Below are 23,817 nucleotides of genomic sequence, written 5' to 3'. Positions count from 1 at the left end.
CAGTTCCTGCCAATATCCAGCAACTTCGCACAGCCATTGAAGAAGAGTGGACCAACATTCCACAGGCCACAATAGACAACCTGATCAACTCTATGCGAAGGAGATGTGTCGCACTTCATGAGGCAAATGGTGGTCACACCAGATACTGACTGGTTGTCTAAGTCCCCTGACCCCCTCAATAAAACAAAACTGAAGATTTCAGAGTGGCCTTTTCTTGTGGCCAGTCTAAGGCACACCTGTGCAATAATCATGCTGTCTAATCAGCATCTTGATATGGCACACCTGTGAGGTGGGATGGATTGTCTTGGCAAAGGAGAGGTGCTCACTATCACAGATTTAGACAGATTTGTGAACAATATTTCAGAGAACTGGTTATTTTGTGTATGTGGAAAACGTTTCACATCTTTGAGTTCATACCATAAAAAATGGGAGCAATAACAAAAGTGTTGCGTTTATATCTTTGGTCAGTGTAGTTTCCAGCCAGTGTCATGCTGCTTAAATGATTGCAATTCAATACCAAGCTCTTTATTATTCTCAGTTGTATTGACTCATTTGTCTATTCCTCATCCTTTTAAATGTGTTTTTATTTATTTGCATTTTATCTTAAAATTATCAGGAAATCTGATTGGAAAGTATGAAAAGACCTTTTTCCTGAGAAATGTTATTACATTCAATCATTTTGATCAACACAGCAATCATTTTTTTTAAAGCTGTATTGCTAGAAGTTACAGTGAAATATGTTGGTGATGAATAAAATTTGCATTTGCCTTTTACAAGACGTATCAATAGGTTTTCACTCACTGTCTGCCTTTCTAAAAAACTGAATGCTGCAGACATTTTTCTAAACCAGTGCTCCCACTAGCTTCACCAAGGTAGGGAGGTTAATCTTTAACTTGTACTATATGATGCACTTATCTGAAATCCAAAAGTAGGCCAACAAAGTGGTAAAACGTTTTCTGGTTTAAAAAAATGAAACAACAGCATTTCTTGTAGTTAAAATAGTCAGTTAAAACTGTAAAAAAACAAACAAACTTTAGTTTCCAGCAGAAATACTATTTGAATCCCTTAGGTCCATGACCAGGCTTGGTTCAAAATGAGCTTTCGGAAATCTCTGTAACTTCTGTGCCTTCTTTAACTTTGTACTATCACACAAAAACCCTTTTCGTGTTCCTTAACCTTTTTAAAGGGATCTTGTCAGAGCATGTTAAAGAATTATTGTTTCATTGTTTCCAGTATCAGTTATGCTTCTGACCTGCTGTGTGAAGACAGATAAACATTTAACAATTTTTAGTCTGCATGTACTCTGGACACTGCATAATATTCAAGTAGGCTTTATGCAACAGGTATATGTCTCCGTTTCACAGCCAAGAAAATTGTTCTTTGCTGCACCTTGTCACAAGGAAAGGCACATTTGCTCCTTCTGCCCATTGACTGATACAAATACAGAGGCACACGTGCTACAGAGTCATTAAAACCTAATCAGTTTTACAACAATTTTTTCATAGGAATTTCAGTGATGGCAGTTTTGCTGTAATGGATTAATGAGATAGCGGCAAATCACAAATGGCCTTTTTTTACTGCGGAAATATTCCATTTAACCTTGCTGTCATGGCAGCAGTGAGGGCTGATGTCTCGTGCCTTAGTTGCGGTCTCTCATTTGTGTTCTCAGTTTGTCTAACATTCATTCATTCATTCATTCATCTTCTTCCGTTTCTTCCCTTCCGGGGTCACGGGGCTGCTGGAGCCTATCCCGGCCACTTGTGGGCAAAGGCAGGGGACACCCTGGATAGGTTGCCAGTCCAGTTTGTATAACATTTTAATGAAATAAGCAGTGAAGAAGAATATGAAAAAGTAGAAATAAAAACCAACAACACACCACTTCTAGATAAGCTGCTGACCCATAGAAAAACCTACAGAGAAAATGCAAAACTTTCAATAAGAAGACTCTCTCTGGGAACGGTCCAGATGTTAACATTACTGAAAAATAGATGATCCCATGAATTATTTCACATCACACACCAATTATGACCACCTCCTTTAACCAATGCCTTGGAGTCAGCATTCATTTGATCTACGTACACGATGCTGGACGTTTCTTGGCTGTATTCCTCTTTTGATGTCCAGTCGTATGTTCTGTTTGTTTCCCTTTGCAGGAAACTGCACTTTTCTCCTTCAGTGTCTTCTGAGAGCTTTAATTTGTAAAGCCTTAAAGCACATGTGCTAACTGAATTTGTCCAACAGCAACAACCATAATTTATCAGGCTGGGAGGATAGTGCTGCACTGCATAAAAAATACCTGTGCAGCAGCATGCAGTGACCAAGTGCGCAAAGAATCTGAGAAAACCCAGAGATACCTGAAAAACATGAGCTGGGGGAGGAAAGATTAAGAAAATACAAAATAGAAGAGCTGGATTGCTTGTTTATCCTGCAGCATCCATCCTGGTGTTGCTGGAGAGGTGGAGGGGTGTGGGCACAGTTGTGAATGAGCCAGCGGAGCAGCTGAGAAAGACTAACAAGTGGTTGCCATGCAGCAGGAGCCAGCGTGCATGCTTCTGGAGACAGAGAAACAGAATGATAATGAGCTGGAGGGAGCAGCAGGAAAGGAGCAGCATCTCTCAAAGCATATATAGTTGCAGCTTCTCCTTCATGGCTGTGTCTCCTTTAGTCTCCCTTTTTCCTTTGACGAGCCGTTAGCCCAGCCCAAGAAGTGATTCCAGCAATGCCTGGATTGACGGATACACGTCTGAGAGCTCTAAGGAGGAGGAGCTCCTTCCAAGAAACAGCAGCAACAGGTCTATAGGATGGCATGATGATAAAGGTGAGATGACTGCTTTTTCTTCTTCAAGCAGCCTCACTGGAGAATATGTCAATGCAGTCTTTCTCTTTCACCCTGCCTCACACCCTCCCTCTCTCTTGTCTCCCTCTCAGCATACTTGTGCAGTGTCCTTCCCATCATTTTACTTCTTTCCCCATTCTGTCTTGATTTCCCCCATTCATACCCAACATATCAACTGACCCGCTCTTCTGAATCGAGTGTGTTCACATGAAATACTCGGGAGGAAAAGGATGACAGAAGCAGACGTCCACTTTTTTGACCGAGGCAATTTTGGGATTATGTGCTGCCAATTACTATCGCTTTCTTGCTGCCTAATGGAATTACACTGTCTGGCAGGCTCACACGCAACAGGTAGAGATCTCATTCTTTTAAAACAGACATACAGGACACCATGTCTCATTGAGATGTTTCCATTTACACAGTAAAGCTTTGTTTACATTTAACAGCTGGCTGGGCACTGCGGCACCCTTATTTTAAAATGTTTTAAAGGACTAAAGTCCCATCACTGATTTATTTCTTGCACTCTTTGTCAGCTAGATTTCATTTCCCCTTCAGACATACCCCTTGCAGTATTAGGCACAATTCCTAGAGGAATTTTCACCATCTTTACCGCATCAAGACTCTTACACCTTACATTCTATGCTGTAATTACATCAATTGTGATAGCACAGCTCAACAGAGTAGCTGTTTGTTGCACCAGACTCAAAGCAGAACTAATAAGGAGCCATGATCTGACTTGTGTCCAGGTAACATGCAGGCTTCTAAACACCTAACCCAACCAGAGGAGAGATGAAGCATCTAGATGTTGGCGTACCATGAGCAGCGTCCACTTCAATCACTCCTTTGCTGTCATGAGCGGGAACGACATGATGGCGCACTCTCTGACACTGGAGCAGAAGACCGCATTTGCCTTCGTGGGGATGCTTATGGTGTTCTTGGGGCTGCTGATAGTAAGGTGTTTCAGGATCCTGCTGGACCCCTACAGCAGCATGCCCTCCTCCAACTGGGCTGATGGCATTGAGGGGCTGGAGAAAGGGACGTTTGAATATGCCCTTACCTAACACAGGGACACAAACTGGACACATCCTCCTCCCCAACAGAAGTGTGTTCACACACATGCAGAAACCTTGTCCATAGCTGTGCAGAACCACTGCACCTGACACTCTTTTATGACATATGTGTGATGCACTGAGCCAAGGCACTGAAGCTCTAAGTGTTGTTCCACGTGTGCTTTCTTAGGTCAGAGTCTCTCACCTGTTTGTGGTTACACATTGGTTGTGTGTGCAGATGCTGTGTCATATTCTCTGCACTTCTGCCAGGGATTGTGTTTCAGCTCATCGCTTGGCACAGAGCTTGGCAGAAGTTCCCTTTAACCTGTACCTACAAGGTTAATGTCTTCAGATGACAAAAGAAGGTTGTTTAGTGGAACAGGCCAGGACACTAAGGTGCAGTGGGTCTCTTCAGCGATGTTTTGAAGACTCAGGGTAAAGATTCCTTAAATGAACTCAGATTATAGGACAGAGTGATGGCACATCTGCACAGCAGAACCGTTCAGCACATGAATGTATATGAATGGATACAGGGTATCAAGTCTACCTACCCATCCTACCGATCCAGAGGAAAAGCTAGGCTGCCGCTCCTGCAGACCAATCCGTTCTTGTGGTGTCGCACTTTAGAAAGTCATGCAGTGACAGGCAAATGAACATACTGTGATTTATATAAAGCTGGTACTTTTTCTAAATGCAAAATAAACTCTCAGTTTTTACTGCTGCTGCTTTTGAATGACGGTACACTGTATGCTGCTAAAAACTACACAACGGAGGGTTTGAAAAAAAGAGAAGGAGTTTTTCTTTTCTTTTTTTGACAGCATGTTTAAAGAAGTTGCATCCTGATATTTCCTCTAACAAATATAGTGTTACTCCTGGGGCGACGCAAAAGGGTTTTTAATAGAAAGAAAAAAGACTTTTTATTCTCAGCACTCTCTAAATGACATGGGAGAAACTCACAACACTTCCAAAGCAGAAAGGGTCATCAGAATAACAGGTGGGATTTATGTGGATTTCATTTTCCTCAACCACCCTCGACCTCTGTCACCAGCTTCTTTCCTTCCAGACAGAGGAAGTCATAGCATCCTAAACACTGATTCAAGATACAGCAGACTGCTCGACACCTGGACTGTTCCTTTGCTAATTTTTACTATCTATACTTTCTCCTATAGTGCTGTGAATCTGCCTTACTGTGACCTTCAATGGGTTTATGTGCCTTCATCTAAAAACATTAGAGCACCTGTTTATTAGTGTGCGTGTGGGTTGTATCATAATGACAGACTTGTTGCTTGTGGTAGAGATTTCATGTTGATTTCATGTGTGAAATAAAAAAAAATGTTTTTCTTCACTTTAAAGTATTGATGTTGAAGTCTTTGCGTCTCAGCTGTCTTCACTTCAGTCTGCGCTGCAGCAGAGGTCCCGTTTATCTTAATTTTTCCCCCAAAACATTTGTAGTATATGACTTTGCTGGAACACCAGAGGAAGAGGAAGAGGAAGCATGACTGAAATAAAGCCCTTCTTGGGTTTCCTGGAAGAAAACGGAGTAAATTAATAAACATTTATGATATGTATGTACCGTATGTAGGTCTAAAAAGGGAAAGTGACGAATGCATCAAATTAAAATTAGGACACCGTGCACATCCGTCTTGACTCATGTCACTCGTCTGGAATGCAGTTGTTATTGCACCACTATTGCCCCGTTATCTTTGTCACCAGTGTCACATTCTTATCTACAACTATTTTTAGCCTGTTTTTTTCCTCTTTTTGTGGCCATTCTTACAAAGAAAAGTGTCTTTTTCACCATTTGTGTTGGCTTCCTTTTTAATTTATGTATTTGTTCAAAATCAGCATAAAGTTGTAGTTTGTAAAATTTCATAATGAATCGTTTTATTTGCAAGTTTGAGCACTTGTATTTTATGGTTATGTATACTTCCATCCCATTGCAAAAGAACGTCTTAACTGATAGTTTGGGTGACCAGTTACTTTTAAAAGGAAGTGTTTATGAATCATAACAAGCCCTTAACACACAAAACAGTGTTGAAGATTAAACCAGTGATCTTCCGACAGTTTTCTCAAACAACCGCATGTTTTTGAGGTCACTTTTAGAAGTCTATTGCGTCTTGCATGTTCCAGCAAAGTCATGATTCTCGCAGGATGTTAATGAAAATACAGAGAGCTTATGATTCAGCTTCTCATGAAGAATCAAAGATTGGAGAAAAACCTTGCAAAATGTGAAAATAGATTTGTGGATCATTTATTTCTCTCCCACTTTCATCATTGTATCCAGTCATTCCTTCTGTGAAGGTCAGACATTGTTGTATTTACATTTTTCTGCAGTTGATTTATTTAATAAGTCTCCAGAAGCACGATTTTGATACCTTACCTTTGTTTTCTAACTCTGTTAAAAAATGTAGATCTTCACTACAACAAAGGTGGCAACAGCTAACTGAACAATACGCAAGCAAGTGAATTATAAGGTTATTTTGTTGCTCTCGATTAAGCATCAAACTGATATAAGTCAAATGAAAGTTAAATAAAAACTCTTTCATTTTGACAAAGAAATAACTATATTACAAAGACCCTCTGACCTGGGTGTCCACCATGCCGGTTTGTTAATACAGGGTGGATGAAATGGGACGATAAAAACGGACCTTTACTATGTTGATTATCTATCATTAGTTTGATTGCGTTTGATCTTTGTACTTGACAAACTATCTCTCTTATTTGTTGTGATAAGAACAGTGGAGATATTAGACTTTTTATTACACAACTTTAACACAGTTCCATGATAAATCTAAATATAACCATAATAAATTATTTTTCCCAAAAAAGCCTAGTGTGAGACTTCAGTTATGAGTTCACAATTACAGCTCATTTGCTTAAGTTTGATTGTCATAGAACCAGGTCTAGCAGCTAGGTTAGAGAAATCTCATCTTAGAGCGAAATTTTCATATCTAAGGGTTTAGAGGTCACTGAGCAAAGTCATTGTCTGGTTTGTTTAACTAGTATGATTGACTTGTTCTGCATTCAGAAATGATTTAACACACCTTGCTGTGGAGATGGGCCAGACGTGGCTAAATTGGACTCTGACATGACATATATCTGGTGGGGTGACTAAATTTGCATGAAAAGGTACTTAAAGTCCCACTACCATCATTTGATCTATTTAAAAGCATTCCTAGTGGTGTTTTAATTAGGATTTTGCCATTTTTACCCAAAATAAAAACTCACGTGTTATTATCTAGGACATAGTTTCTGCAGAGCAGTAGTGATTCACGTACATGGATCTATTTGTCTACAAGATGCATCAGAATGGAGCGGTTCACAGAGCTTGAGGCCTGCTGTTGTGGTTTTCAACGTGTGACGCTTTGAAAAAAGCCTATTTGGAGCTGCTCCTGATTCACAACAAATTGAATAAAGAAATATTCAGACATGCAATTTTGAGCTTAATTTGTGTCCTCCATCATGAGAAAAATAGAAAAATGCCACAAGAACATGTTAAAAGCACCAAAAAATATTTTCCTTGAAGTGGGTCTTTCAAATGTATGTTAGGAATTATGCCAGATCCCATGTCGAGTACAATAAATCGAAACAGCTCCACATATACAGAGCAAAACGTGCAATCCAAATTTTGTTTGATAAAACAGAACACATTCGAAACTTTCGAAAAGATTTATTCAGCTCCACTCAACAGACTACTCAGATAAAATACAAAAATTATACATTATGGTAATGTAAGCACCAATTACATAAAACAAGGGATGAAAAAACTATTTTAGGTTGCTTTGTATTGGACTCATTTATACTCAGTCATTCAGCACCAAAGTTGTTGCCTCTTCCATTGCCAAGACGTAATCACACCTCAATTTAGCCAAATATGAGCAAGCAGGAAGAAACAAACTTGTCTATTTTTGGAACATCCCAAATAAGAATTTCCTGGAACTGATGTCATCTGTTTATCAAAATATCACATCCCTGTTTATGTGGAATTATAATCATAAGTACATTATTTTAATAGTATTAATGAAATGACAAGTGGATAAATGTGCACTGCTAGTGCAATTGCATTTAACCGCTCGACGCATTTTGATGCGTCAAACCACTTTGGCTCCAAAATTACCTTAATCTACCATCACATGAAAGCAAAAACATAGGTGAATTTCTTTGTTGTTGTTTGAAATATTTATTGAATTTTCCACACAATGACACATAGGACAAACAATAAACACCCCCCTTCCCCCCTTTCTGCTGTCAACAATTACAATTACAGAATTACATTAAGAAAAATATACAAATGCATATACGTATAGACATTTAAAAGCAGAAGAAGAAATAATAATAATTGTACCAACAACAGTCACACACAAACAAGATAAAGAAAAAAAGAAATTGTCAGACTGCTTGGATATAGTGCTTAAAATAATAACAGAAGAATGATGTAGATGGATGTTGTGAAAAAGGGCTTCCATACCAAGTCAAATTTTCATGGAGAACCTTTCAGTCTGTGCTTCATTTTCTCAAGTTTTAAGTGCACTAATAATACTGTGGGTGGAGCCATGCCCTTCCATTTCAAAGGGATCAAGCGTCTTGCTAATAGTGTGGAAAAAACAATGATTGTCTGACCCCCTGAAGGCAAAGGTGACCCTTCATCAATAATCCCAAACAGAAGCGTTATACCAATCCCAAAAATACAAGCAAATGTAAGATCTCTCCAAAAACACTGTATTTTAGGACAGAACCAAAACTTGCGAATAAAGGTGGCTTCTGATGATTTACATATGTCACATGTAGGATCGATTTGTGGATACATTTTAGATTGATGGAGGTGTGCACGGTGAACTATTTTAAACTGTATAAGACGTTGTCTCGCATACGTTGAAGATGTGTTAAGATTGGTCATGATTTTGTCCCAATCTGTGTCTTTTATAATGATTTGGAGATCTTTTTCACAAGATGTTTTAATGGTTTAAAAAAACTTTTTTTTTTGGTTGGAAGTAAATTCTGGTGTGAAGTGGTTAAAAGACCAGACAAATCAGGGTTTAGGTACATGTTAGCTGCTTGTGAATGTAAAACACACATGGAGGAGGTGGACTTGTTATTAGAAACTCAAACATATGCAATGAATTAACTATACATAACAGAACCAAGGAACCAGAATTAACAAAGTAAAAACCACATGTTTGAATCTTCTGCAGGTACACTGAAACAGATGTGGATTAATAACTAACAAAACCCGCTGTGACCTTTGTTGAGTCAAAACACAAACCTAAATTGAGCACACTAATATAAAAAGGCACCAACTCTCTCAATCTCAACAATCATAGGTTTTCTAAGTCCTTCTCCTTACAACTTGTTGGTGGCGAGGAAAGCAATGACAGAGGTACGTCCTGCCACCTACTGTTTTCTTGTTTGCCGAACCATGGCGTGGTTGGAGATGGAACGTTGAGTGCAGGCCAGCATAATGCAAACATTGGTGCTCATGGACTAGTGTGTGTCCGCCCTCAGTTTGACCAGATGCATGGCTGTAACTCCCTACAACCACCTCCAGAATGAAGCTTGCATAAAAAGGCAAATACATGCAGGCTGTAACATAAATTAATGTTTTATAATGACAATTAATAATTACAAGGACATTAGGTTTAATCATTTACTTTCAATAATTCAGAAATGTACTTTTCTTTGTGCTAACAGATTCAGTTCTTGGATATTCATTTCATGGTTAATTGAAGGTTAGTGTTTGTGTAAAAAAACAACAGAAAGAAAAACAAATGAAAATTTACGTTAGCAGCTGAAGCTTAAAAAAAGCACCTAAAGCCCGCCTGCTGAAATGTCTCCTCGGTGTTGACTTAAGCAGATGATGTTGATTCATAAAATCATTTTCTACTGAATTCCATAGTCAAATATCATCCTCTTTTTACTTTAAGTTCCCATTTATCTTGTTGAAATGATGCATGCAGGTTAAGCTCTGATTGAGGAGATCAATACTGACATGGATATGAGGGTGTGCTCTTGATTTACAGGAGTCAATGTCCTAATAACAGTATTAGAGCATTTGGTGACTTATATTATTGCGCCAAACAGATCAAGATTTGATAAGTGCTACAAAGGAATTTCCATCTATTTTGGGCCCTTTTGGACTTTAGAGAGCAGATTTCTTTACATGTTGGACCCTTACGCGCCTGCTTCGATAGGTTCTTGGGGCAAGCTTGGTTGCCCTTTGAGGAAGGCTTCATCCTCTGAAGTGACCACAGCCTGTAGAAGAAAAAAAACCAAACAACATAACCTTGACCCAACGCCTGTTGGTGTGAAGTGAGTGTGGCCTCAGGGGAACAAACAAGTTTGGAAAGTTTTCAGGACAATTCAAGAAATCCTTTCGCTTTGCTTGACAACAAACCAAACTCCAAATCTGACAGTAAACATGAGTCACAGAGGGGAAACACACATGGTTACTAGTAAAAATAAACTGTTGTTATATTGCTTAAAGGATGAGATGTAAGATTTCTTATTTTTTTAATCGGAACATAAAAACACGTGCTTTAGAATTTGTCAGCTGGCAATACAACCAAGGTCAGATTTCAAGTCATTAGCTTGCCTTTCACTGCATGCATAAATCACTGTGGCGTATCAGTAATAAGGAAGTTTACCTGTTAAGAGGTCTTTTAATGGCTCTTTAGAAGTCATGTGGCTCCAGCAAAGTGCCTCTAGCCTATTCCTGTAACCCATAATCTTATATTAACTCTCATTTTCTCTATAAATACGTCCATTTTCTCCGTGCAAGTTACTTTTCTCTCTCATTAAACTGTGACAAAGAGAATTATTAGAGATGCCCATTAAGTCAGTTATATAACTTCAAATCGGTCTGATACATTCGTCAGGGTAAAATTTCTTTTTGTGCTTGGTTATAAACACCATACAAACACCAAAATGTCAGGAACCTTGAAAATTTTCCTTCCTTTCAGAAGGAAATCCAACCCAAATGAATCCTTGTGATTCATGCAAAATGACTGCAGGTGTAAGGAAATATTTTTCTTACTCCCATAAACAGCAATCACAGAACAACATGTGCTGTTACCGTGCGCTTCACACAATAATATTAGTAATCAATTCTCCAGAACTCAGGCAATGAGCACCTTTTATCTCTATCTTTTGTGGTTTATGACTTGGTTAATCGTTAAGCAATGCCTTTGTGTCCCCTAGGATGGAGCAAGGACATTTCTGACACCCCTTGTTGAGATTTCTGAGGGTTGACCCAAGAAGTTAGCCAATAGCTGACAGCCAGTGTATGACCCTGAGTATAAAGGTAGGGCATCAGAGGCAAGCCAAGTTCATGCAACAAGAATCTCAGTGCAGCAATAATCTTTCTTCTGTGGCCAGCCTACTTTATTCACGCATAAATAAGGACAACTGTGGCAGTTGGTGCAGGTTTTTGCTCTTAAAAAAATAAAAACAACTCTTGGATGTCCGAAGATTGAGGAGATACTCTGCTGTTTTGTTTTTTGACTTGAAAAATTCTGAGACTCTCCTCCAGCTTTAAAGATGGAGAGGTTCAAGTCTAACCGAGGGGCACACATTAACTCCGGGTATGATGCCACTCTGGATGAACCTCCAGTCTACGAAGAGACTAACTTTTCAAACGAGGAGCACCGGACTGTCCGGCCTTCAGTGATGAGCGCCTTCGGTCATGACACTTTGGACCGGGTTCCCAACATTGACTTCTACCGTAATGCGGGCAGCTTGAGCGGCCAAAGAGCTGTGAGACCATCCCTGCAGGAGCTCCATGATGTGTTTCAGAAGGTGAGTACATATCGTCCACTTTTACTTTTTCATTTTGCTGTAACATTAAACAGGGATCATTTACAACTGCACAGTTAGTCCAACTTCCTCCCTGTGTCCACAACTGTAATCTTTTTATTACAAATGTGTAAAACTAAAGAAAACACAATTAAAATAATTTACCCCTAGCAATGATTTATTCAACTGACAATCTCAACGAGTTTTAGTGCTCTTTTTAGGGCTGCTTTGCCAAAGACACTTCAAATTACAGCTTTATTTCTGGTTCATAGCTTGCATTACCAAATTTGAAATTATTCTATTGTTAAAGATAGTTTTTTCATATGTTTGACAAAAGTAAAAAAGGTAAAGGGTTCCGTCAATCCCCAAACTGGCAAAATGTGCAAGCCTGCAGCCTTTTTTCATTCTATCAAGCATCTAGTCAAGAGAAAAAACTTTTTTTCAACAAGTGTGACTGAGTCTGCAAAAGATACAGTTGTGTAAGAAACAAAGAAATCCAAGGAAATGTCGAAATTCTAAAATGCTCCTTGTTTGCTCCTAAAATGTAGACTATTTGTAAATGAATGCAAGCAGCACTGGTGATAAAATGAAATACAGAAGAAATCTTTTTATAATTTGTTACTTTTGATTCATTTATTTTTTAAAAAGGGACCAATCTCTGTGCCAGAGACTGTGGAAGATGATTGTGAGAAGAGTGACGGGACCCCCTCTGAAGATTTGGAGTCTGCTGTGCCCCTTGACAGCAGCAAAGGAGCTATAAGATTTGGCTGGATAAGAGGAGTCCTGGTGAGCCTGGGGGCTGAGGCGCTGAATTTGTTTACCTTTTTGTTGTAATAAATGATCATCTTTATTCATGTTGTTTTATTTTATTTTTTTCCTTTAATTCACAGGTGAGATGTATGTTAAACATCTGGGGTGTCATGCTCTTTATCCGCCTGTCTTGGGTTTTTGGTCAGGCAGGCTGGGGTGAGTGAACAATTTTCAATAGGAAAATCTTTCCGCGGGTGGTGTTCCATGCAGTAATGTGTAGTAGAGAGAATTTTGAAATTAATCTGCATTTATCCACTAGCAGGGAATGACTGAATTGGGGCAAACTGAATTTAGTTGGCCTTTCTTAACCCCCACGCAGAGTCTGCAGGTCTATTTCTAGGAGCCACATTTTTGCACTTGTGATGGAAAGAGAGATGGAAGTCTTTTTAAAGGACTTCACAGCAGCTTTTATCCAGGGAACGATGCCTTCAGGGCCCCACAAGGCTTAAATTTTTAGAACATTTGAAAGGAAACTCAACCCTAACAGCACCTTAGTGGAATGTAGGTTGAAAATCTGATATTTTTGCCCTCTCAGGTTTGGGAATTGTGGTCATTCTCCTCAGTTGTGTGGTGACCACCATCACGGGCCTTTCCATGTCTGCCATCTGCACAAACGGTGTGGTCAGAGGAGGTAGGTTAACACATTTACAAACATCCAAAATGCACAAAATGGGTATCTGAGCTCAGAATTACATATTTACACTATTGTTTTGTTCATTGCATAACAGTTAAAACATTAATTAAAATCAATATTCTGAGATAAAAAAGTCTCGTTTTTGACAAAAAAAAAACAATGACTGCGGTCTGTACTGATAAAAAGTTCAACCTCAATGTCACCTCTGGTGGCTTGCTCTCTGTTTTACAGCATGTCCAGAGATAAAATCAATCAATCAGTAATGTGGGGATTAATCATCCACTGCAGATATTGTTCTTAAGATATATAATGATGACGTATTCTTCCATGTGAAGGTGTTGCACAAAACTAAGCCACCCACCTGTTGGATGCATCCTTATTAAATACCGAGAAAACGAAGCAATTCCATTTACTATTAAAGCAAAAAGCCAACTGCTGCAGAATATTTTCACATCTTATATGACCACAGTTCTAGAAATTCACTATTAAATTTATATGGCTTCTGCGTAACGGAGCGTTAAAAGACGTAAGGAAACAAACTGTCACATTGGGAATGTAAATGTATAATCTCATGAATTGGAGTTTATAGTAATTGCAATTATTTTTCATAATTGTTATCACTCCCCTTTACAAGAAACAGAGGAGCAAAAGAATTTTTACAACAAGAAATTGTCCAATTAAATTCTTTATTTTCGAGTAGCACTTTACGTAACACATTTTTAATAGAGCACGAAACCGGGTGCCTAACATGCTTCTGAGTCATCATCCTAGAAACATGTTTTTGTCAACATTTAACCATCAACCCACTCCTAGGGAATATTTTTATATTTTAATAAAACACTTATACTAATTTTCATACCTTGGACAGAAGGCTGCTTTTAATGGGCTATGTTCACTCCTTTTTATACAGGGCTGTACTTCCTCCAAATACCTAACATTTTACATGGTACAGAACAAGCATGTCCAAAGCCCGGCCTGTGTTCCAATTTCCACCAACCCACAGGCTTCTTTCATAAAAACAGTAATACGTCCCTCCCCCAACAGTATTTTCTAGTAACCTGTTGTGTGTCAAGTTCATTTCTAAAATGTTAACCGAAAAAAAAAAAGAAAATTTAACATTGAGGGCCCTTCGCTTCCTGTACAAGAGGAAATTGGCATATTGTTTCAGTGAAATATGGAACCACTGTGTCTGCCTAATATGCCAAGAGATTGTGGCTGTTTTCAGGGAGTTCAGTATCAAGAGCCAGCTAACTACGACAGGCTAACTAAAAACGAATGCTGCGGAAAATTGACAAATTGACAAAAATTTTGGTAAAAACATAACTTGATGTATCTGTTTTCCATGTGAAGAAACAAAAATCATGTCAGTGCAATAAAATGCTCGTTAAATAAAAAGAATTCAGAGAATTCCAAAAATTCAATGAATGTCAGGGCTAATGATTGGCCCTGAAACCATTTCACCTCACCAAATCTGGCCCTCTTTTGGACACCTCTGTTGTAGATGATCAAATATCTTCTGGGGTTAACAAGGATTTGGTGTTTGACTGTTTGCACTACATCAGCTCCATTCAATAAACCAATGATAAGAAAATGTATTTACTTTTATTTCAGGGGGAGCGTACTACTTGATATCCCGCAGTCTGGGTCCAGAGTTTGGAGGGTCGATTGGTCTCATCTTTGCATTTGCCAATGCTGTGGCTGTGGCCATGTATGTGGTGGGGTTTGCTGAGACAGTGGTGGACTTGCTGATTGTGAGTGGCAACTTAATTATCAAGTGGATGCGGGAAAACAATGCAGAAACCTGTCAATCAAAGTTATGACTTTGGCTTTTCTCTGCTGCTGTAACCAGGAACACAATGCCATCATGATAGATCCAATTAATGACATCAGAATCGTGGGATGCATCACGGTGGTGTTGCTTTTGGGCATTTCTGTAGCAGGAATGGAATGGGAGGCAAAAGTAAGAAGTGCAGTTGTATTCTTTTTAACTTTGAACCAATTGAAGTGGAGCCTCTCACCTTAACTTTTAACTTGTTTTATGCATCTGTCCCCATAGGCACAGATTCTTCTTTTAGTTATCTTGCTGGTGGCTATAGTTAATGTCTTCGTTGGAACTGCCATTCCCGCCACAGAAGACAAGAAATCCAAAGGCTTTTTCAGTTACCAATGTAAGGCACTTATAATCCCAACAATGCACATTTATAGTGTAATTGTCTCACTGCCTTGTCAAGTCTCCCGTCCTCTTCTGTTTTCTTTTTCACAGCGAAAATATTTTTGGAGAATTTTACACCGGATTTTAGGAATGGTGAGACTTTTTTTTCAGTGTTTGCCATCTTTTTCCCTGCGGCAACAGGAATTCTGGCTGGAGCCAACATCTCCGGAGACTTGCGGGTAACTTTTACACGCAGAGATTCTTGTAAATAGGAATTTGTAGCTTCAATGATGCAAAAATGATAAAATTAGGTTGTTTTTTTTGTTAACTGTTTTTACATTTTAGATTGTTTTGTTGTCTCCTTTAAGTTTCTGATACTCAGACATATTAATTACAGGATCCACAAGCTGCCATACCCAAAGGTACCTTGTTGGCCATCTTGATCACTGGTGTCACCTACCTCGGCGTTGCTCTTTGTGTTTGTGAGTGGATAAATTCAATAACTATTTCCAAAAATCTTTGTACCAGGACCTTTGGTCAAATTATTCAACACCAGGTCACGTTTGCTTCTCAATGTTCTAAAAGATCCATGCACTTTTCCGGCCTTATCAGAAAATCTGCTTTTAAGTGACTAATTGTGGGAAACTGAAATAATTCTCTGCTCTGAAATATTTCAAAGTCAAATTTGAAACTGTATTGCCCATACTGAAGCAGTGCATCACAGATCAGAGGTCGTTTGTAAGAAAAATGTTTGTGTCTTATTTCTTCATCAACTTTCAGTTACATAAACCCCAATTCAAAATGTGGTAAAGGTGTGCAAAAACTTTGTCCTTATATCCAGGGATCTTTTAGTACAGTAACAACACACCTCAAGGCAAACTGTCTTGGTCTCACATAAAGGGGGTACATTGAAAAAAATAAAACGTTACTTTTCTTGTTATTCTATAGCCGCCACTGTTGTTCGAGATGCCACTGGAAACAGGAACAACAGCGTTCCTCTGGGCACGGTCTGCAATGGTTCTTCAGCGATCGCCTGTGACTTCGGTTATGACTTCTCATCCTGTGAAGTAGAATCGTGCAAATTTGGGCTGATGAACAACTTCCAGGTACCCACTATTTCAAATGAATACAATCCTAAAGAAAATGGTTTCTTTTCACACAAACTAATCTTTTTGGCTCTTCTTTAGGTCATGACCATGGTGTCCGGGTTTGGTCCCCTCATCATTGCTGGAACGTTCTCCGCCACTCTTTCGTCGGCCCTTGCCTCTCTTGTTAGCGCGCCGAAAGTTTTCCAGGTGAATTACTTTGAGATCTGAAATGTAGCAAACATGCAACACAAACCTCGCCGGCAGAAAAAGTATTTTTCAACAACTACTGTAATTTCATCCCTGTCCCTCTTCAGGCTTTGTGCAAGGACAATATCTACAGGGCCCTGCACTTCTTTGCCAAAGGACACGGCAAGAACAATGAGCCCATTCGCGGATATGTCCTTACCTTCATCATTTCTGTGGCCTTCATTCTCATTGGTCAGTTCAGTTTTTGAGTTACTGACAAAAGTATTTGTTTAGATAAATAAATCTGGACAGATTAATGACCTAAATATTCCAATTACACATTAAAATACGGATTACACCCTTCATGAAAACAATATACCCTAAATTTCATGTTAAACTACAAGGCGAAAATGGACTTTGTACAAGGATTCATTGAAATGACAAAGCAAACAAAGATTCTTTAAAGGGAGACAATAAATCTCATGTTTCTATGGCAACAGTGCTTGATATCAGCTAATGTACCTGAACGTAACAGTGTACACAGTTTCTGCTGCTTCACACTCGAGAGGGAGGATTTCCATCACGCAATCTGTTCTGTTCTAAGTTTACGTCGCGAGCAAACACTACAAGAGTTTTCTGCAGAGCATCAATGGAAAGTCAATGCAAAAACTGAAATTAAAATGAGGAATTTGTGTCTCGTGTGGCCTTTTTGAGCACACATTTTTAATTGCATTTCCTTTCTGCTATGACTCATTGTTCTCTTAAAATGTGAGTTTAGAGGTTTCCATTTTTTTCATTTCACAGGCAACCTCAACACCATTGCTCCCATCATCTCAAACTTCTTTCTGGCATCCTACGCTCTCATCAACTTCTCCTGTTTCCATGCCTCTTATGCTCGGTCTCCAGGTGAGATTCCTGTGATAGGACTGCCACAGCACCTTTATAAATTCTAATAAAAAAAAAAAACTTGCATGCATTTTAAGCAGCAGTTCAGCTTTGAATTGAAAGAAACGTTTTGTGTGCATCCTTTTAAGCGTTATTCTTGCCTGTTCCCTTCCTTCATCCTACCTCTGTTAGGCTGGCGACCAGCATATAAATACTACAACATGTGGCTGTCTCTGTTCGGCGCTCTGCTCTGCTGCGTTGTCATGTTTGTTATTAACTGGTGGGCTGCCCTGCTCACATACGGCATAGAAATCCTGCTCTACATCTACGTCACAGTCAAGAAGCCAGGTGACCTTTTGCACGCTTGCAGATGCTTGGTCCACGCTGGCACGTGTAGCTAACCTGTTGCCTTGTCTCCAGATGTGAACTGGGGTTCGTCCACTCAGGCGGTGACGTTTGTGAGCTCAGTCAGCAATGCACTCTCTCTGTCTGGCGTGGAAGATCATGTGAAGAACTTTAGGTAAAAGTCCACATGAAATCATCTTTCAGAGAATTTTAAAATGCGAACTGTAAAGTGACACATTTTTGTTTTGTTTATAAGGCCTCAGATCTTAGTTCTGACAGGATCTGCACAGAACAGGCCTCCTCTTCTGGACCTTGCTCACTCTTTCACAAAGAACTATGGACTCTGTATCACTTGTGAAGTTTTTGTGGTAGGTTTACAAGTAATCCATCTGACCAATTAGACATTGAATTCTTTTTTTTTATAAATCACATAGCATGGTAATGTTTAGTCAATTCTCTGAATATCAGAAAATCACATTTAGGTTCGTGTTTTTTAAAGGGTTATGAATTCAAGTAAGGTTTTGACATTTCAGGGCCCAAAATCTGAAGTTCTTCCTGAAATGAATGCTGGAATGGAGTCGAACCAACTTTGGTTGGTGAAGCGGAAACGCAAAGCCTTTTACGCTGCTGTGGCCTGTGAAAATTTCAGGGAAGGGACTGAGACCCTGCTGCAGGTCAGTGTCCACACACGCTTTGCAAAACATCTCAAAACACTAACCCAGATGATTCCAGTTTATCAACCTATGAAAGTTTTATGACAGGACTGCAGAAACAGCATTATTGGCCTATATCTGTTTCCTGACAGCATCTATTGCTCTGTTATAGCTTTGACTATAACAGGCCATAGGCCTGGACTTGTTTTTAGGATGTCGTCAGTCTATTAGCCAGGTGGAACAGGACAGAACAAGGAGCAGGAGAACAGTCTTTTATCTCTGACTATTGCATCTTCAAGATAAGGTCACATTTATTGCCTGCATTGCTCACTTCAAACGGCTTTCGCAGATTAAAAGCTATAATTGTTTAACACATAATGAGATGAGTCCCTGTAAACAACAACGTATCTTCTGGGTGATCTGGTCATAAATTACAGCCATAAACTGCTTCAGGGCATCTGTATACGAGACAGTTGGAAAGTTTTCACCAGTTAATGAGGACACCAGGTTTTATAACTTCTTCATGTGTAGTTTTTTTCTTTCCCTGCAGGCTTCTGGTCTTGGACGCATGAAACCAAACACATTAATGATTGGCTTCAAGAAAAACTGGCAGACGGCGGGCAAGGATGAAGTGCAGAGTTATGTGGGAATACTTCAGTAAGTCCCAAACAGACTAACTGAATAAGACATGTGGGACATAAACAGAGAAAAGGAAATTCAGAGTTTTCTGATTCTTGTCATGATAGTGACGCCTTTGACTTTGAGTATGGAACAGTGATGCTGAGAATGGATGAAGGTCTGGATGTGTCGCATATCATCAAGGCAGAAGGTTAGTAAGATGGATCTTGTAGGCTGTGTGATTTGAAATGCAAAAAAAATTAAAAGAATCAAAGCATATTTGAAAAAAAGGTAGAATTTCATTTCAAGACTTTGGTTGCAAACCTGTGTACACTAAAAAAGATCTACACATGAAGGAATATTATACTAATAGTTTCATAACTTAAAAAACGTGTTTTTAGTATACTAAAATAGATCCTTTCCCATTCTAAAACCTAAATCAGATTTTTGTGACATATGATGTATGAGCAGGTCTTCTCAACACAAAAAACACAACAGCTGATTATCTTCAGTTAAAAATCACATTCTAAAAGCTTTGTTACGGCTTTTCACAACCCACTTTAAATGTAGGCTAACGTAAAGCTGGGAGGAAAGACAATGAGACATGCTGGGTTGTTTTACTCTATCCTAATTTGTTATAAATAGTATCCCATACATTCTAAGGTTCTCTCTGCATGACACATTTTTTAGCCCTTCCAATAGTTTTTGGTGCAGGAATGACTTATTTTTTTTTTTAATAAAGTTTATAGATTGACCAAATGTCTCTAACCTTGAAATAAATTTGTGTCAATCGAAAATGTTACTTGAGTGACTAAGTGAGAATAGAATCAATAGAAACATATCTCTACCTCTGATGAAATCAAAATTTAAAATGTCAACAGTAACGATAAAGAGCAAATGATTGTAAATCATGCTAGCAGGGTTGATCAATAGAAAACAGTTAGCGGATGATTTAATCAACGCCTACAGGGTGAAAAACAAAAATAAAACTCTGTTTCACAGATCTGCTTCTGGGTTTCCTTTATCTATTTTGTTATCAACTGCAAGATTATGGAATTTGTCAAAAAGAAAATCTGGAAAAAAATGCAAGAGTTGGAGAAATTAGGAGAAATTCTGATTTAACTTTACAACAAAAAAATGCATAGATTTTATTTAAAACTGTATGTTGGGATCTCAAATTTTAACATATCCCTTGTTTGTGTAAAATTGTAACAGCCAGATAAATGTAAAAAAAAAATATTTTTGCTGCTGCAACATAGGGTCCAGAAAAAAGCTATAAGTTTAAATTGTGTGGTGCCAAAAATTGTGATGACGTCTGTTTTATTTAATTTTTTAGATGAGATGCTTAAAGCAGCAAAGGAGCAGCGTGAAAATGAAATGATGGCAAATGGAACGAAAGGAAAAGGACTTTTTAGGAAATCCAGAAAGCCATCACAGCAAGTGCTCACAACCAGAGGTACATTCACTCATATGAAAGCTGAAAATTCCTTTTTCAACATGTTTTTTTCTCATCCTTCGTCTATGCATGTGTACACAAAGTCAAAGGATTAAATACTGTAAATGTACACAATTTCAACAATAACTTACGTGTTTTTACATTCATGTTGACACACAGAAAATCAGCCATTCTCCGTGGATGTAATTTTTTAATTCCAATTTAAAAAGAGGAGCTGTTTAACTTGAACAGCAGAGGGAGATGGTAGCCTCTCAGTGCATCTCATACTCTCACAACAGAGCTGCTCATTTGTATACAGTCAGCCTTCCCATTACACCAGAGAGACGGCTGTGTGTGTTTGTGTTGAGTCAGCTTCTAATGTCAGTTTGCTTCTAAGATCAGACCTAAGGCTCCCCCACGCAGCTCCATTTGCTCCTGCTGGTGTTACCCCCGCCCCCCTCCCCATCACCTCATTTACTGCATCTTTTCTTCTTTCTCTCAGTTTCAGTGAACGGCGTCCCACCACAGATTGCAAAGATGAATGAGAAGCTGATGGAGTCCAGCAGTCTGTTCAAGAAGAAACAGCCCAAAGGCACCATTGATGTGTGGTGGCTGTTTGATGATGGAGGTGAGTTTGAGATCCCTTTCAGAGTCAAATTTGAATTAACCAACACATCCCGCCATCACTATCAATATTTTCAACAATATTGGCTAAACAAATAACCTTTTACCATCCTGGGAACTCTATTGCCCATATATATGCACATTTGCATGCATCTACTGGTGCTGCAGACACACTTATTTGTAATTCCAGCTCCTCCATCCTGTTGTGTTGCCCTTGTCTTGCTTCTCCGCTGTGAGAAATCAAGGAAACATCATGAGTGATGAAAGTGTAGGGACAGATTAGAAATTCTGAAGAAATCCAGAGGTGTTCCAGGGAGTGAGAAACACCCAACAATCAGAAATCCTATATGTATTCTGAAGATAAACATAAAAGGCATTTAGGTCAAACATGTTTGATTCCTTCTTTTGCAGGGATAATATAAACCAGCTTTGTATTTTGGACAAAATAAAATCATGTTCAATTTGTTGTCTTTGTTCAGGTCTTACCCTGCTGCTCCCCTACATCCTCACTACCAGGAAGAAGTGGAAAGACTGCAAATTGAGGATTTTCATTGCAGGGGAGCCCGGGCGGAGTGAGGCAGATAAAGAGGAGTGAGTGGACACATCAGTATTTCATCATTAATGACACTGAGGTTCATAAACTGCTGGCTGAAATGCAGATGTGAGACATCAGGGGTCAACCATCTGTATAATCATTCAATTGCAGGATGAAGTCTCTGCTGCATAAATTCAGAATTAAGTGCAGCGACATCAACGTGATCGATGAGATCCACATCAAACCCAGCGGTGACAGGTAACAGCTGCTTTAAAGACACAGAGCGGGCAACAAACACAGTTACATTTAATAAGCTGGAATGATGGTGAGAGTGAAAATGTCTGTATTGCAACAGCACGAGGACGTTTAAGGAGATGATCGACCCCTTCCGTCTGCACGAGGGATCAAAAGACACGGCTCATGCTGAAGCCATGAAGAAAGAGCACCCCTGGAAAATAACAGACCAAGAGCTGAGCAATTTTGAGGAGAAGGTAAAGCCACAGATGAAAAATAAAAGCTAAAGATAAAGTGGAAGTGGGATAAAATATCTTGTTTTAAGTGGGCAGTCATTTTCTTTGGAAAATTAAACCATTGTTGCTTTTTACAGACCAACCTGCAGATGCGACTCAATGAGGTTCTCCAGGAAAACTCCAAATCAGCCAATTTGATCATTGTGTGAGTACATGTAGTAGAACTACAGATAAAAGGAAAATATCATACAGCAATCTAGTGTTGGAATAAGATGTGACTAATGCTCTGCTTGCCAATTCCTTTGACTTTTGACAGGAGCATGCCCATTGCTCGTAAGGGATCCGTCTCTGATTACCTCTATATGGCTTGGCTAGACGCTCTGACAAGGAACCTTCCACCTACTCTGCTCATCAGAGGCAACCATAAGAGTGTCCTTACTTTCTACTCATGAGTAGCTTGAACCCTAAAAGGAGAGCTGTGGCCAAGACTGTGGAGGATGTTCAGTCTTCCAGTTCGACACCAAAATAAAATTCATCAGACATTGTCTTTCGGAAAAAAATTGCAAAAGATACTATCAAGCACAAAAGAAAGTTAAATATGTCAAAATGGAACCAGTAACTTGGTTTGACTTTATGGTCTGAAGTCGTTTTGTCACAAAGGCTTGAGGCAATTTATGTAATAACATTCATCAAGAATATTATATTGTAAGACATTGCAGCCAGCTCCTCAACAAGCTCTTCTGCACAAGCATATTGTGTGACCTCAGAGAAAAGCAATCCTGCTTTTTCAGGATTTCTTTATTGCATTTGATCCCAGTCAAAAACACCTAACTGGATAGGTAGAGTTAGAGGCAAACACACTGTGCATTAGTCACTGTAAAATACATGTATATATAACCCTAAAATTGATAATTTTTGAACAAAGAAAGCTTTCACAAATGATTATTGGCTAAGGTAATGCAAATTCTATGAGCACTGTGTTAATGATGAGTTAATTTTCTTTTCTTAATTTTGATGTTCACTGGATGTAGCGTGCATTGCCCTCATGCAATTGTTTACCTGAGCCACTTTAGTCACTGTCATGTTTTCAAGTTACAATCATAATCCATATTTTTTAACCAAATCATCTGATGCAAAAGTACCAGAAGACCAACTATGCTGTATATTTCACCAATTTCCTTGTTCTTCTTATTTAATTAACAGATGTGATTACCTGAGATACAGCACAACATAATGTATGAGCAGGTGTTCTTTCAAATCTTGCTTGCTGATGTGTTATTTTATTAATGAAAGTATGTGGGCATTTTGTTTGTTTGAGTAAAAGTTTGTTTGTTAAGTGTAACGTAAAAATCCCTCCCCCCACATTTATAAATATATTAAACTTTTATGTAACAGACAAGTATTTTGTTGTGTGAGACTTTCTTTCAAAATACTACAATAAAAAGAAAGCCCGTGGAAAAGATTCACCAGATTAAGCATACAACTCTCAATAATTATGTGGGGTAATTTGGGGGAACAATTGCACAAAATTCTTTTGCATGAGACAAAACATGAGCATGAACTATCTGACAATGCTGCTTTTCTTAACACAGAGCAGTAATGTGGGCTACACCATTCAGAGAAACATTTTATGATTAAAAAAAATAAAGAAAGAATAGAATAAAAAAAATTAAGAAAAAACTTTGATAGTGGTTTTATGTATCACAACA

At 38.8% G+C, this 23,817-nt stretch overlaps 1 protein-coding gene and 1 long non-coding RNA gene across 2 annotated transcripts; both read left to right on the top strand.

Moving 5' to 3' along the window:
- The first annotated feature begins 2,663 nt into the window (after positions 1 to 2,663).
- LOC144990938 (uncharacterized) lies at positions 2,664 to 7,315 on the top strand. Its single transcript, XR_013654813.1, has 3 exons — positions 2,664 to 2,818; positions 2,929 to 3,187; positions 3,583 to 7,315. It is a non-coding gene; the product is annotated as an uncharacterized LOC144990938 (long non-coding RNA).
- A 3,808-nt stretch (positions 7,316 to 11,123) lies between these two features.
- Positions 11,124 to 23,507, top strand: slc12a1 (solute carrier family 12 member 1). The gene is made up of 26 exons (XM_004066900.5): positions 11,124 to 11,676; positions 12,322 to 12,459; positions 12,564 to 12,639; positions 13,019 to 13,114; positions 14,729 to 14,868; positions 14,967 to 15,077; positions 15,174 to 15,285; positions 15,381 to 15,508; positions 15,667 to 15,751; positions 16,218 to 16,375; positions 16,457 to 16,564; positions 16,672 to 16,795; positions 17,348 to 17,449; positions 17,621 to 17,776; positions 17,849 to 17,948; positions 18,030 to 18,141; positions 18,307 to 18,447; positions 18,977 to 19,083; positions 19,173 to 19,255; positions 20,381 to 20,500; positions 20,982 to 21,107; positions 21,583 to 21,694; positions 21,810 to 21,896; positions 21,994 to 22,129; positions 22,246 to 22,313; positions 22,425 to 23,507. Exons 1-26 carry the CDS (start codon positions 11,419 to 11,421, stop codon positions 22,558 to 22,560), a joined length of 3,120 nt encoding a protein of 1,039 aa, XP_004066948.1. The 5' UTR covers positions 11,124 to 11,418; the 3' UTR covers positions 22,561 to 23,507.
- Positions 23,508 to 23,817: the final 310 nt, after the last annotated feature.

Source organism: Oryzias latipes, chromosome 3 (assembly GCF_053564925.1).
Source record: "Oryzias latipes strain Hd-rR chromosome 3, Olatipes_Hd-rR_3.1".
NCBI classification, from domain to species: domain Eukaryota; kingdom Metazoa; phylum Chordata; class Actinopteri; order Beloniformes; family Adrianichthyidae; genus Oryzias; species Oryzias latipes.
Note: the sequence above shows the minus strand (reverse complement) of the source record. Positions and strands in the feature narration are given on the sequence as shown.

Bases quoted from the DNA above. Each gene is read 5' to 3' on its own strand.
- slc12a1 (XM_004066900.5), top strand. From the start codon at position 11,419: ATGGAGAGGTTCAAGTCTAACCGAGGGGCACACATTAACTCCGGGTAT. The intron at 13,115-14,728 runs GTAGGTTAACAC...CTTTTATTTCAG, and splicing joins AAACGGTGTGGTCAGAGGAG to GGGGAGCGTACTACTTGATA. The intron at 19,084-19,172 runs GTAAGTCCCAAA...TTGTCATGATAG, and splicing joins AGTTATGTGGGAATACTTCA to TGACGCCTTTGACTTTGAGT.